At 52.5% G+C, this 14781-nt stretch overlaps 1 protein-coding gene across 4 annotated transcripts in view; it reads right to left on the reverse strand.

Annotated features, from left to right (window-relative positions):
- Nucleotides 1–14781, reverse strand: part of PRKCA (protein kinase C alpha) — a 363240-nt gene that overhangs the window by 60562 nt on the left and 287897 nt on the right. For all 4 annotated transcript variants that reach the window (XM_027080426.1, XM_027080427.1, XM_027080425.1 and 1 more), the window contains 2 exons: nt 14412–14546; nt 14073–14169 (listed from right to left, as the gene is read on the reverse strand). In XM_027080426.1, coding sequence (XP_026936227.1) covers nt 14073–14169; nt 14412–14546 — 232 coding nt within the window. The remainder of the gene's footprint in view (nt 1–14072; nt 14170–14411; nt 14547–14781) is intronic.

The raw sequence follows: 14781 nt of genomic DNA on the forward strand, positions 1-14781 counted from the left end.
CACCTCCTGCCCCTGGTCTTAGGTGACCTCCGGGCAGGAGGGTCTCCCTGCTCAGCTGCAGGCGGGGGCCGAAACCGCTCCCCCGAGAAGGGCTCCGTGTGCCGGGTGCACCCAGGGCCCCGGCTCGGGCCCACGAGCCGCTGAGAAAGCCCAACAAAGGAAGGTTCCTAACTAGGTGACAGCTTCTCAGGAAACACTGATGCACAGGGGCACGTCCACTAGGGCTGGAGCCCTGAGCCCTGAGCCCTGAGCCCTGAGCCCGGGGCAGGACGCAGGGAGGATGCCGAGAACAACGGCGGCGGCAGACACATCTCGGTGCACCTTGTTCTGGGCACTTGTGACACCTGCCCGTTTAAGCCTCCGCCCGACCCTAGGAGGTGGTACTTGAATCGTCCCCATTTTAGACCTGGACACACTGAGGGGACTAGGACGGCCACATGGCTTGGGCTGGTGGGGCTGGGTTTGAACCCGGGCAGCCTGGGGCTTCGGAAGGTGCTGCCGGCCGGCGGGGGAGGACAGTCCTTCTGGAGGGGACGCCCCTCCCCGGAGCTGGAGAGGCCGCGGTCACCGGCCAGCAGGGGCCCAGGGAGGTGAAGCCCTCACTCTAGCCCTTTCTTCTCCTTTCTCTCTATTTCCCTTTCCAGCCACATCTGAGTTTTGCACCAGCTTTTCCTGTCTGCTGGGAAACACAGCCCCATAGTACGTGTATTAACTCTCCGTGGAATAACGAAGTTTCCAGTACAGTAACAGAGACAGAACGACGTCGCGCAGGCACGTCACAGCACTCAGAAGGCCTCTGGACCACGATTAGGATCCGAGGACCAGGTGTGAGGCCAGCTCATCAGAGAAGGGAGGGGGGCCCTCATTTGAAATGACGGGTGTCAGACGGCAGGCGGTCTGTCCGTCTGGAAGCAGGAGGTGACTCCACGCCCGGGATGATCCAGAGGCGCCTGCCTACTCTGAGGACGCAGGGTGTTTTCACTCGGGGGGCGCGGGGGGGGGGGGGGGGGGGCAACATCGCCCAGGGGCTCAGCATACTCAGGAGTGGCCGACCTCTGGGGATGTTCCTCGAAAGCGGACACGCCGCATCGTGTGACAACATTTTAAAACACACACAACAGGAGGGCAGCGACATGACAGCTACCACACTCTGCAAAGACTTGTGAAACCTCAAAGAATGTTGTTTTCCTCCCCATTCCCAGTCACCTGGGTCACTAATCTCTCGCGGCCCCTTCAGGAGACACGCCTGTAGTGTCAGGTACGAGTTCTGGAGATGAGAAACTTCAGAAACATGACTTATTAGATGTTTTCTTTAGTACAGTGCTTTTGAAAGACTATTAATGTTGATTCTAGCTTAGGGTAGGGGTGGGACTTCTTCTTGCAAATTTTGTGCCCAAGTGTTCGAGCGTTTAAATTTTCCACTTGCTTCCAATGTGAATACGCTGTAACAATCTCAGGCTAATTTAAATTATTAACAAAAGCAACACACCGAGAACACAGCTGGTATGTGGCCCTAACCAGCTCCCCAAAAGACAGCGGTGTTGTCAGAAATGACAATAGAGCAGATTTTTAAAATAATTTACATGCAAGTTGAAAAATTCCATTGGATCCTTTGGGGACAGAATGGTTGATTAGGTTACAACAATTACATGAGTTGGGAAGAAATGAGAAAAACATGAAATAGAGGTAGGAGTATGAAGCCAGGCATGTGGAACATCACAACAATTTGGTGATTTCAGCCCATGATATATTTACACTAATCTTGCAGATCAGCACACACACGTAGTGCAAGTACGTCGCACTGACTGCATGCTAATGTAGGTGTAATGCCTAAATGAGATTGGAACTGGGTCTTGATATGTGATTAGAAATATGTGTTACCAGAAAGAAAGGAAAATGTGTTGTCAGTTTACAGATGCACTCTTCCCGTTCACGTGCTGCTTTCCAAATTGGCTTCAACTTCTCATGAATCACTCACAGGAGATTTCACTATTTCCCTGGCAAAACTTTAAAGGCACCTAATGTGACGATGGGGGAGGCCTGGAATATCCTCTGGGTGGTCGACACACAAGCGTTTTCCTTGCTGGGGCGCCGTGGCCGTTTGGACAGGACCCAGTGGGCACGAGTTTCTAGCTACCAGGACACACAGTGCATCCTTAAGAGTGGGGAGCACGGCTGGGGGCTCAGGCCGGGGCGGGGGCACAGAAACCGGGCAAACGTTTTTGTGGGAGGGAAGGCGGGAGAGGACAGGGTGGCGGAAGCACTACCTCTAAGAGGCGGACGTGACACCCTGGGAAAGGCAGGAGAGGGAGAAAGACTGCGAGGTTAGCAGGGCAAGTGCTAGCTACACAGGAGGACAGCAAAGTGGGTTCCACGCACCGTAGGCCCCGCTGACAATGCAGACAAAGAGCAGGGGAGAGACGGCGGGAAGGAAGGTGGGTAGCGCTCGGCGCTCACGGCTGCAGGTGTGCCGCGGGCCCCTGCAGGGCCGGGAACTAACCCTTCCCCAACGAACCGTGTCAAACCACAGGGGCCGTGACCCTTCTCTCTTCTTCCTCGTGGCGTCTGTGCAGCCAGACGTGGCATCATGGCAACAGCCCCACAATATTCACGTGTTTCCTTTGCTTTCGGCCAATCCGCGGGACGGGGTGATGGGACACGGGGTGCTGGTTAGTCGAGTGTTTGCGGTGCTAACAGCCAGTTACCAGGTCGCTGTATACACAGATCGCTGTTACTCCATAAACGAGAATAAAACCAAACCCACTTGCCACTAAAACTATGTGTAACGACATGTACTTTTTCTTGATGACTCAGAAGGCCCAAGGTTACTGGCGAAACGTAAAAGCATTGAGCAACTCGTTGGCCAAGTTCCGGTTGACCAAATGCCAGGTATCCACCAGGTGTGACTCCTCAGGCGACATCCGTTCACCTTCCAACCTCTAAAACAGCCCATCACGACGGAAAACTTTACTTTTCTCCAGTACTACTGTGAGAAAAGCAAGCGGAGACCATTTTAACAGAGAATTCTACACAAGCAGTCATGGGCTTCATCCTCCAAGTTCACACAGTGTGTGGGTCAGCTGCTGGGAGAAAATGTGAGGGAGGCTGATTTTCTGAACCCAAATTCCGCAGCCTGAAAGGGTCACGACAGCCCTGATCCTGAGCAGAGAGGAGCCCAGAGACAACTGGATGATATTTTGTGCTCGGAAGCCTTTGCCCACAAAGACAGGACACTGGGCAGCTTGTGAATTTCACATGTTTTCCACAGGTCTGGATCGGTGAGCTCTATTACATCTTAAAATTATGGCCCTTTAAATCTGTAATCACAAATCTATTTATAATTATTCTCAAAATAGGGCATTTTATTCCAATCCCCAAAGCTCTATTTTAGGCTAGAGATCTCAATCCACATCCAGATGAAAAGGAACCAACAAGAGAAACAGAAACACCCTCCCTGGAGTCCTGGTGCTGGAAAGGGCTGCGGAGGAAGTTTCAGCTTGCCTTTCTCTCCTGCAGCTTCTGTCAGAGTTGCCCAATCTCTGCCTGAATACCTTGAGGTAGCAAGGTCTCCAGATTGGCCAAGATGCCTTGGGACTTCCGTGACACAGCTGTAGGGGGTCACACCTCCAACTTCCATCTGTGACAGCAGACAAAACTCCCCCAGCAGGGACACTTCTGTGCAAGCGCCCTGCAGCCTGCAGCCTTCCAGCCGCCCCCGGGCAGTTATTCTTAGACTTAAAGGGACCCAGAAAGGACTCTAAGCTGTTTCAAGCTTGGCTATAACAAACCAACCCAAATCTCCTTTAAAAAAAATAAAAGGAAAGGCTTATGCGGTGAATCAGCCAGACAGTCGGCAGGAGCCCCGAGGGAGCCTTCCTGGACCGCAGGCCTGGATGTCAGGGTGGGCGGGGAGGAAGCAAAGCCCCTGCTCAAAGTGGACAAAGTCACTGTCGGCTGCAATTAGCCTAAATGTCAACCACCTGGTTTTCAACGACGCGCTGAAGACACAGCAGTGCTGAATCCACTCAGCTCCTGAGCGAGGACGCTCTGGGACCCCACCTGTCTGTCGGTTTCACGCCAGGGAAGAGGAACACCCAAGGCCAAGGTCTTGAAAGGCAAAGGCGACCCGCATCCATGGAAACAGAACCATCAGCAAAACCAGAACAAAACTCCCGAGAGCACCCCGGCCACGGTGAGCCCGCTGAAGCCTCCGTGTCCCCAGGCCTCGTTCCTGCCACGTGACACCAGGCCAGTCACCACCTTTGCAGCGGTGAGGCTGCACCAGCATCTCGAGAGCTGGACAGAGAACCGACCTGTGGCCTGAGTCAGCACCTGCTCCTCTAGGTTAGCTGCCGGGTGTGGGCTGAGGAGAGAGGGTCAGGACCGTTACCCACAGGGTGGAGACACGGTAGAAGCTTTCACATCCCGTTACTACTCATCAACGTCCTTAGCAACAAGGTGCATGTCTTAGCTCTCCAGCCCCGAGCAGAGGCAGGATTCAGCAGCTGGAAATCCCCAGAATTACCCATTTCTGGAGCCCACCAGCAGGGTGGGAAAGGAGCTGGTCCATCTCCAAGGGTGACCATATTCATCGCACGTGTGGGTTTGCCCCAGTGCTTGAGGGACTTGGGGTGTAAGCGGAGGGAGACTGTGGGCTGCAGAGCGGCCTCGGCCCCGGACAAGGGCTTCCCTCCTCTTCCCAGACACACACCTGAGCTCAGACGGCCTCCCTGCGATGTCGACAAAAGCCAGGAAAAGGTGGATTCCTCGCGGGCCTGACGTTCAGATTTCAAAGCATTCAGAGCAGGACCCAAGGTTCTTACTCTGGACTCATGAAGGCGACACATCTCACAGGTGTGTCCAGCAAGGCAGCGGCCTTCAGTTTGCACAAGGAAACGTCGGGCCAGTTTAAAAGGCTGGAGGATTATGTAAAGGCTGGGATAGGATCCGATGAGCCTGAGACAGGGAAGCAGAGGAGGGAGGGTCTTTCCAAGGGAACACAGCAGGTTCTGAGATGTGTGAAAGAACGTGGCGTACACCTCGGGGAGGGTGTCATGGGTGCGGGGGGGACAGGACCAGGACAGGGGAGAGAAGCCTTATGCCAGATGGGAGCTGGTCCTGCTACTCACGAGCTCAACTAAATTCCTCTGTGCTTTGGTTTTCCCATTGACGAGGATGATTTTAACACCCCTCCCAGCTCTGATATTCCATTATTCCATCTTTCCAGGGGCCAGTAAACTTTTTCTGGAAAGGGCCAGACAACATGTATTTTATTAGGTTTCATGGGTCTTAGTCTCCGTCACATGACTCAGCTCTGCTGTTGTAGCCTGAGAGCAGCTACAGCCAGCAAGGGAATGAACGGACGCGGCTGTGTCGCTAACACTCTAGGGACCCTGAAATTTGGATTTCACCTAGTTTTCAAGTATCACAATATTACTCTTCTTGGATTTTTTTCCCCAACCATTTAAAAGTGGACAGGTGGGATAAACAGAAAGGTCATGCATATACTTACATATATACATTTATAACTGAATCCCTTTGCTGTACAGCAGGAACTAACACATTGAAAATCAACTATACTTCCATAAAATTGAAAAATAAAATGAGATACTAAAAACAAGAAGTGGACACGTGGCTGGCTGTGACCCCGCGCCACCTGCCATGGATACGGGGATGATGGAGTCTGCCCTCACTACAAACACCCTGGAATCTGAACTTGTTTACTTGTTGCTCAACAGGTCACGTCTTCTCCACCGGCATGTCTCAAGCTGTGACGGGCACACGAATCACCTGGGGACGTGGTTAGAATGCAGATTCTGACCCAGTATGAGTCCAGGACGGGGTCTGAGATTCTGCAGTTTCGAACCCGGACGGCCAGACCCAGAACCGTGCTCTTCACCCCCAGAAGCCGCCTAGTCCCGCGTGTTTACGTGTTTAATGTCAAAGCCCCCAGATGCTGCTGTTACACGGAGCAGACGTGGAGCTGCCAGGGTCAAGGGTCAAGAGCATGAAGGTGTCACCCCCCCCTCTAGGGATCCACAGTCCTAATTCTCTGTAGGCTACGTTCCTTGCGAAAGACAGCAAACACCATCGAGTGTGCTGTTATCCTTATTCCAGCTTTTCTCTTCTAGGGGCCTTGCACTCCTCAGGTGATAAACACGTGCATCACGTCTACGTCACGTCGATGGACACTGGCTCTCTCTTCCCTCCTGGGGGAAGCATGCTGGCACCCGCGAATCCCCTGTGGGGACCAGGGCCTGGGGACACGTGATAACTGCTGCTAGTACTAGGTTTGCCCTGTTTCTTCAACCAGCAACACCCAGCCACAAGGCTACCTCCACGGCTACAAACACAAAGCTTTTCTGTCATTTCAGGAATTCACGAGGATGGAACAGACGACCGGGGTGTACTGTCTTCTTCTGGTTTCCCAAGAAAATCACTTCCATAAGATAAATTATACTGAAAACATGTTGCCCTGCTGTGATATGAATGCATTCAGCCTCCCTCACAGACTAATAAAAAGTTCTGAGCAGTTGCTTTCAGAGGCTTCCCTGGAGTTTGCTCTGCTGAGGGGCAGGGCTAACCCCATTACAATGATCTAATAATGGAGGGTGAAAATGGTTTCCAACACCAAGCCTTGTCCCATTTTAGTTTAAGATTTTGCTCCTAAGACAGAGCCGAAGCACAAAGATTAAAATAAAATCTCTTTTAACTGATGTACATTTTATAGATTTTTTTCCCCTCTTAACATCACACAGTTCAGAAAGTAATTATGTAAGCCATTTAGGGGGGAAAAAAGCAGAATCCGTATCAGGGCACTTAGATTTTCTGTTCTGTGTCCAAAAGGTCATCTGAAAGTACTCAGGTTTCCATAGTAACAGTGGCAGGCCAGGTCAAATCAACAAACAGCTACAATTTATCTGAGGGTCTCCAATGAACTATTTTTTTCCCATCGAAGATATCCTGAATTAGCTGAAGTCTTCAAAGACAATGGAGGCTTTTGGAAACTCCGATTTCAACGCCAGTAAACAGAAGAATGCTTGCCTGCTCTTTCCACATATAACCTAGCAATTGAGTCTCATGGGCGGTGATTTAAAATACCTTAACTCTAAGCATAATCGGATCACGTTTTGTTAATCAGTAACAAGGATAATCTCAAAACGTTTCCCCAGAATAAATAAGAACAGATACATATGTGATCTTCAGGCATCTGCAGAGTTTCCAGGGTGATCCTGGCTAGTAGTTTGTGGAGCTCTACCACAGATCCTGCAAAGCAGCTCATTCTCATGCGCCACGGGGATCAATTTTATCTTGGCTTCTTTTGGGTTTAGACCAAATGGTCACAAATACAAAAAGCTGTGAAGACACAACATCATACGTTACTGACAGAAGCCACTGCTAATCCAGCTTTAGATTCTGACCAGTGGACACTCTGTAGAATCTATTCAAACAAGTCTTCCAAATAAAATATTTCAGCCACAAGAAGCTAGTGTCACCTATTTGCAAAATACCTGTTAAAATCAACATAGCTCCGGGATCCCAGTCTTCAGGTCACGTGTTTACTACAACACGAGACGTAAGACAACCGTGTGTTCAGAAGACAGGCCAGAGGTGCCCTGCCCCTTCACTTCCCTGGATGTCTGACCTCCGCTCACAACTTTCCAACTAACCAGAAAATCTCAATAGATTTCACTGTGACTTTTGAGATTATTACTAGAAATGTGTATTATTAAATTACTAGATAACTCAAATATCACCCCAGCTTTCTTATATCCCTGTCTCTAATATAGTTACTTGGCCATGCAAAAAAATTAGACTTATCTGCACCCAATAATGGGCTCAGAGTCTTTTTTTTTTTTTTGCGGTATGCGGGCCTCTCACTGCTGTGGCCTCTCCCGTCGTGGAGCACAGGCTCCGGACGCGCAGGCTCAGCGGCCATGGCTCACGGGCCCAGCCGCTCCACGGCATGTGGGATCTTCCCGGACCGGGGCACGAACCCGTGTCCCCTGCATCGGCAGGCGGACTCTCAACCACTGTGCCACCAGGGAAGCCCCAGGGCTGGGCTCTTAACCACACGAGGCACTACCACTTCTCAAAGGAACATGGTATCCGTGCTCAACACAGAAAACGCCTGGAGCTTAGCCATTATCTCCTGCTCCTGAAGGGACAGGAGGAGAGACGGTGGTCAAGACCACACCCCACACGAGCAACTGCCGTGTCTCACACATGGTCATCAATTTCTCTCTTGTCTATAGAACTTTAAAACTATTTCCCTACAGGGAGCTCACACACTGCAATTTAAATAAATTCATCTTGTTTTCCTGAACGCTTATACTCCACGGAGTTATTTATGAAGTATCGTCTGCCGGCCTTCCCCCTGGGCACTACTTTCCATTATTTTCTGACAACAGAAAAATTCCGACGCAGACAAAGCCCGAAGCGCGTGGCCTCTGAGCTGTCTTAATTCCGCTATAGATGCGTGTTTTGCTTCTTAACTTTCTTTCTAATATTAGATTTTCACTTACGCTGGAGTGGAGCAAGGCGGGTAGCAAGAAGAGAAAGAGACGAAGGTGCTTTTAGCTCCTTATCATGTTGTTTTTTAAATTATCTAAAACAAATGATGAAAGTGACGAATCCACGACAGTCAGGCAGAAGGGTGAGGCCTCCTTTGAGGAAAGCTGCTTGACTTTGTTTTTTAAACCTCGGACTCTCCTGTAACCGTAACGACGTGTGTGGGAGACAAGCAACCCCACAGGTAGAAATGAGTTCCTTTAAAGCCCATCTGTACCTGAGAGTCATCAGAATACAAGTTAGAGGTAGTGGCAGTGATACTGGATTAAAACCTGATGAAGGTTCTCGTCTCTTCTGGCTCAGTTTCTCCCCGGGTAGCAGGGCTGGTCTTGGTTAGAAGGCCGTGCCCAGGGATGAGGGGCCGGGTCTTAGGAGAAGGCTCTGCATCAGACCCTAGGGAGGGAAGGGGTCCTCTTCCTCGCCTCCCTTTTCCTCCTCCCATTTTCTTGATTCTGGGACAAACCCAACTCTGCAGGTAGACATGGCCCAGATGGCTCCGGGGAAGAGTCAGCCGACTGACAGACACAAGGCAAAAATGCTCCAGCTCACTAATAACCAGGGAAATGGACAAATGCCAGTAAGTCCTCTGAAAACGTTTTCAACGAGGAACAGGTGTGGTCAGAAGATACCCTTTCTTCCAACGGGTAAGTTGAATGTCGGGTAGAAGTCCCCAGGCATAGCTCAAGATGCAAAAGGTCCAGACCCCGGATTTGGCAAGAGATCTAAACAGCAACATGGCAGGCGCAGAGCTGCTGGCCGGGACCCTAACCAAGCCCCTGCAGAAGCGCCCATGCAGACTGACTCCTCAGCGTCGGAATTCTCCTCCCCTGAAAACTGCTGAAACCCTGTTTTGTCCAGGGATTATCTGATCCATTGCCAGCTACACGAAGTTCCCAATTTACACACATTATGTTCCAGAAATCCGTGTCAATGTAAATGGGACAGATCTCTCCATAAAAACAATGTTGTTAAACGGCGACAAAGTTCTTACCGTTAGGCTCTATTTCATCACACGGCGGGTCTACAGAACTTCGAACGTGCCCATTATTTACAGCACGATTGCAACGTGAAAACTCATTTTTTAAAGGGAAGCTCCTAAAGTTAAAAGAAGAGTGCCCTCAGTAGCCCAGCTTTTGCAACGGAGCATACAGAGCGGGATGCTAGGAGCTAACACCCGCACAAGTGCGCTCTTGGAACTTTCTCCTCACTCATCTTCGCAACAGTTCTGTGAAGTAAATACAGCTACTATTCCCATACAGTGAAGGACACACACAGGAAGGTCACATGGCTAACAGGTGGCGGAACCAGGCCTGATGCTCGGGTCCACGGGCTGAGCCAGGGTCTGGTAACCCACGGGCCGCAGCTGGCCCGGCGCCTGTTCTTGTAAGTCACGTGCTGTTGGAACGCAACCAAATCCGTCTGCTGACATCTCGTCTGGGGCTATTTTCATGCTCCGAAGGCAGAGGTGGGCAGCTGTGCCAGAGACCCCGTGCCGTGCGAAGCCGGAAGCATTTATCAGGGACCCCTGAAGGAAAGTCTGCTGGGCACGGCTAACCCATCGCTGGCCACCTCTGAGGGGAAGCAGCCCCTCTTCCTGGCCTCTGACCACACGCCTCACCACGGGGAGCGGGAGGAAGGAACAGGAGACCTGGATGTCCTCAACAGCGACGGGAGGCCCCGGGGCTCACTGACCAGCACAGGGGGTTATGTTTATTTCCCAATACGCTTCCTGCATCGTTCCCAAAAAGATCTGAAGCAAGGCTCACAGGTACAGAACCTAACCGCCACAGATGGGGGGACGGTTTGCTTTATTCATTGCTGGAAACCTTATTAGTGAACAAATATATAATTTATGTTTGTGAATCGGGGTCCACATGTACTTTATTTGAAGACAAACACGGCACAGGTTAAAGGCCCGCGGACGCGCTGCCCATGAACATCACAGTCGAGGTTGTGGCTTCGACTTTTAGGCAGACGAACTCCAGTGGGACAGCGCATTACAGAGTAAGGTCATTTCCAACCTTCCTGGGATTCTCCTGGGCTCCTAAGAGCTTCACTCACTGATCATTCTGTTTGCCAAGATTCTAGAACCAACAATAAAGTTGAAGTCTTTCCCGTGTTACGAGCAGATAAATGCCCGTGCGGGGCCGGGTGTAAGCGCTCATTTGGTTTGAATTTTCTTTCATACGACGATGACTTTTAATTTCCGGGGAAGGATTCGAAAACCAGAGTTGCGTTAACTCTTCCTAGAAAACAGAGCTGGACACGGAAAGAACAACCCTATAGACTAGAGGTTCTACAATCCCACTGAGGAAGGCTTGTTCCTAACAAGACTAACTGTCGTGTTGTGTTTCAGCCGATCCTGATTCACCATGGAACTTGAAATTTTAAAGAAAATTGCCCTCAGCTGAATCAAACTGGGAACGTATCTGTAAAAGAGTGGGCGTGGGGCGGGAGCACTGGTATGGAAAGCAAGTCCACGGCATGTATCACATGGAGGGAAGGGAACACAGGGGATTCTGTAGATGCTGGGAGGCGGTCACGCTGCGGCTGGGGGCTGAGAGCGACGAAACAGGGGCGTCCAGAGGCAGCGTCCTAACTCACAGCCTGATGCCACTGGGGCCCGTTCGGTCAGGCTGGCTGCCCCCCAGGGCTGCTGCCACGTGGACCTGGCCTTCACAGCCTGGCTCACAGCAGGCTGGTGCTGGGGAAACCCCGCAACTTCCCCATTTCCAGACCCCACCACTGGACGATCGAGGCCCTGCCTAGAATCCGATCTGCCCAGTCTGAACGGCCGCACGAGAGGGGTCCCCAGACTCTCAGCATCTCGGTGATGCTGTTGTAGCGGCTTCCCACGCAGCCTCTTGCAGAGCGCTTTACAAATGCTCTAAGTGAGCCGCGGTGACTGGCAAAGCCTGGGGACACAGCCGGGGGGCGCTGAGAGGAAAGGCTGGTGCGTGGTCCACCAGGCGCCCCGGGCACAGCGCTCACAGAGCTGGACGGGGGAGGCCCTTCAGCAAAGCCCGCGACGCCACCGCCGGGTCCGTGACGTTCACACCCCCAGAGCCGAGGCGTTGAACAGCGCCAGGCTCAACGCACGCGGCCCCTAACCCGCCCCTGGAGAGAAACGCTGCCCTCCAGCCTCAAGCCCTCTGGCCCGGGATGTTTTGTTTTTGTTTTGAGTTTGGAACGCTGACCTTTGTAAAAAGCTCAACTCACTGCCCAGAAAAACTGGAAGGTCACTCACCAGGAAGCCACGGAAATGAAGCCTGAGACGTGCGTCAGTGTTTTTCCACCAGCAAAGAGAAGCCTCAGACGTTACCACGAGCGACGCCACCGCGAGGCCTGAGCACCCTCCTCCCCAAGGTGCGCCCCGCACCTCCCGTGGCCCTGAGCCCCACGGCCGGTGACCTGCACCTGCACCCCACGCGGGACGCAGGCAGGGTCTCCTTAGCCCCTGGGTACCCTTCCGTCCCGACACTCTTCTAGAAGGGTTCCCTTCTCAGGGGGCGGGGGGCATGGGGTCAGGGAAGCAGCCCTCGTGGCAGCGTTCCAGGCACCTGTGCTCCTGTGGGGGGGAGCGGGGGGATGGTGACTGGAAGGAAGAAGCAATCAGACAAGAGCCACGCCTCGCAGAGGCACCTGAAGCGCCCCCAGACCCTAGCAGGCAGCCTTGCACTTGAATGCTTCCAGCTATGTAAGCCCGCACCTGCACCCCATGCTTCCAGCTATGTAAGCCCGCACCTGCACCCCATGCTTCTAGCTATGTAAGCCTGCACCTGCACCCCATGTTTCCAGCTATGTAAGCCTGCACCTGCACCCCATGCTTCTAGCTATGTAAGCCTGCACCTGCACCCCATGCTTCCAACTACGTAAGCCCGCACCTGCACCCCATGCTTCCAGCTATGTAAGCCTGCACCCCATGCTTCCAGCTATGTAAGCCTGCACCTGCACCCCATGCTTCCAGCTATGTAAGCCTGCACCCCATGCTTCTAGCTATGTAAGCCTGCACCTGCACCCCATGCTTCTAGCTATGTACGCCTGCACCTGCACCCCATGCTTCCAGCTATGTAAGCCTCTTCGCAGAGAACTTCATCTCTGTTTCTTGAGGGCACAGATTACAAGCTGGTTCTCGCTGGTTGGATCCTCCTTGCGTCTAAGGCAACAGATACATGTTTGACTCGCACGAAGTTCAACCTTTAATTGGCTGCTGATGGTAAACTGAATCAGAACATGCGCCGCGTGAAAACCTGGCCTTGCGGCTTCCCCGGAAGCACTGGAAGATCCGGCAGCACGGGACCCGCTTCGAGCTTGGCCGCCGTCGGCTGGGGCCCGGCGTGGGGGTGCCGCCTGCGTGCGCACCGCATCCCGCTGTCCCACCCGCCCAGAGGCCCGCTGTCACCGCCGTTTACTTATATTCTCGGGGACCGATTTCACCCCTTTACGCTCCCAAGGGCACCCAGGCTCGCAGCCCCTGCCCTTAAGTGTTTGCCATCAACAGCCTCTTTAACCAGGTATCGGTGGCAAAGCACTTTGAACATTTTTGTGTTTTCCGTCCTTCGGAACCCAGTCTCTCTGGATATGACCTGTATGCGTCTCTGGGACAGGATTTTACTTGGAAGAAGAAAGTCACGGCAAGAAGAGGAGGTGCATGAGAGCATCGTCCCGTTAGTGCCAATGGCGCACGAGAGCATCGTCCCGTTAGCGCCAATGGCGCATGAGAGCATCGTCCCGTTAGCGCCAATGGCAAGTCTCTGTGCAGACGCGTGTGTGCACGCGTGTGCTTCTTCAGGGCATCCTAATGAGCCCGAGGAAGGGAAAGCTTCCCAAGGGACGGGCCAGGTACAGAGACTCCGTGGGCTGCTAGAATGAATCCCTCCAACAGCCAGCGCACAGGTGATTAGAGAAACAGGGAAAAATGAAAAGCTGTGACTTGGAACATAAGGCGGATGCCTGGAGGAAAGAACGTTCATGAAAGGCCGAGACGTCTGCTAAGTAGTGAGAAGCAGGGATTGACAGGAGGAGAGAGAGGGAAGTCGGGGTGGCAGGTGACAAAACTGGGACAGAGGCAGACACGCACCCAGGGGGAGGATGAGAAGGAGCTGCCCTTCCCAGTGATCTGCAGTGAAAATTAAGCTTCTGGCCTGATAATGACACCTGAACAGCCTCCCAGGTTAAGGCCCAGGTGACTTCCTGCCCACCTGAAGGAGGCTAGACCCGGGCCGTCTCCCCGCTGATGCCAAACCGATTCCTTAAACAGGAACCAGCCACACTCCCTTCTGGGCTGTTTCCAATCTCCTGTCTCTAAACGATCAAAGCCACAGAATGTCAACAGCTTGCAAAGGAAGGTGACTGCGCAACATTTACGCTTTACGTAAAGCACAAGAGTAGCATTTAAATGACGGTCTGCCTTCCAGACACGGGATCACAAACACCTGGCCCTTCCTGGAGCGGAGCTTTCTACGCGGAAAGGTGGTCAAGCCGCCGCGCTGTCTCCTCACCTCGAACTTCTGCCTCAGCTCCGCGTTGCCTTCCTCGTCGCCTTCTGGAATGGGCACGTTGTAGTACTCACCCTCCTCTTGGTTCAGCAGCTTGTACCTTTCAGAGACAGGGGGGAGGAGGGGCTGAGCCCCACGCTGGTACCACCCAGGCTCACCCGCACCCCAAGGCTCTAGTCCAGCTGTTTCTGAAATGCATCCCCCGGGGAGATGGTACCCAGGTAACTTGGTGATCAACAGTCACTCTGGACTTAAACCGGCCCGTTTCCGGAATCTCTAGTCGTGCTAATATTTCCGGACAATTAACCCTTGGCTCACACAGACACGCTCGGGCTTCCTCACCATCCACTGGCCGGCATCTTCATCAGCTCCGAGACTCCGAAGGAAAGGGACCCCATGAAGTCGTTCCTGGTTGTTCGATCCCAGTCCCAGATCTCTACGGACAGTCGTCGGTCTTTATCTGAAGGTTTTAATTTGCTACGAAAGAACACACACACACACACACACACACACACACACACACGGTTATCTTGATCATGATTTTGGGGGAGATGTCACATGCTCATGATCTGAGCCTGAGATTCAAAAAAATCTTGTATTCAATTCTCTTCCTGGGGTTCCCCATCATCAACAAAGTACCAGCCCCTTGGCAAACGAGGCTCTAGACTAGGGGTTAGCAAACTATGAGCCAAGGGCCAAATCAGGCCCACTG

Source organism: Aethalodelphis obliquidens, unplaced genomic scaffold, assembly GCF_003676395.1.
Source record: "Aethalodelphis obliquidens isolate GAN/ISIS:26980383/991018 unplaced genomic scaffold, ASM367639v1 scaffold44, whole genome shotgun sequence".
Taxonomy (NCBI): Eukaryota; Metazoa; Chordata; class Mammalia; order Artiodactyla; family Delphinidae; genus Aethalodelphis; species Aethalodelphis obliquidens.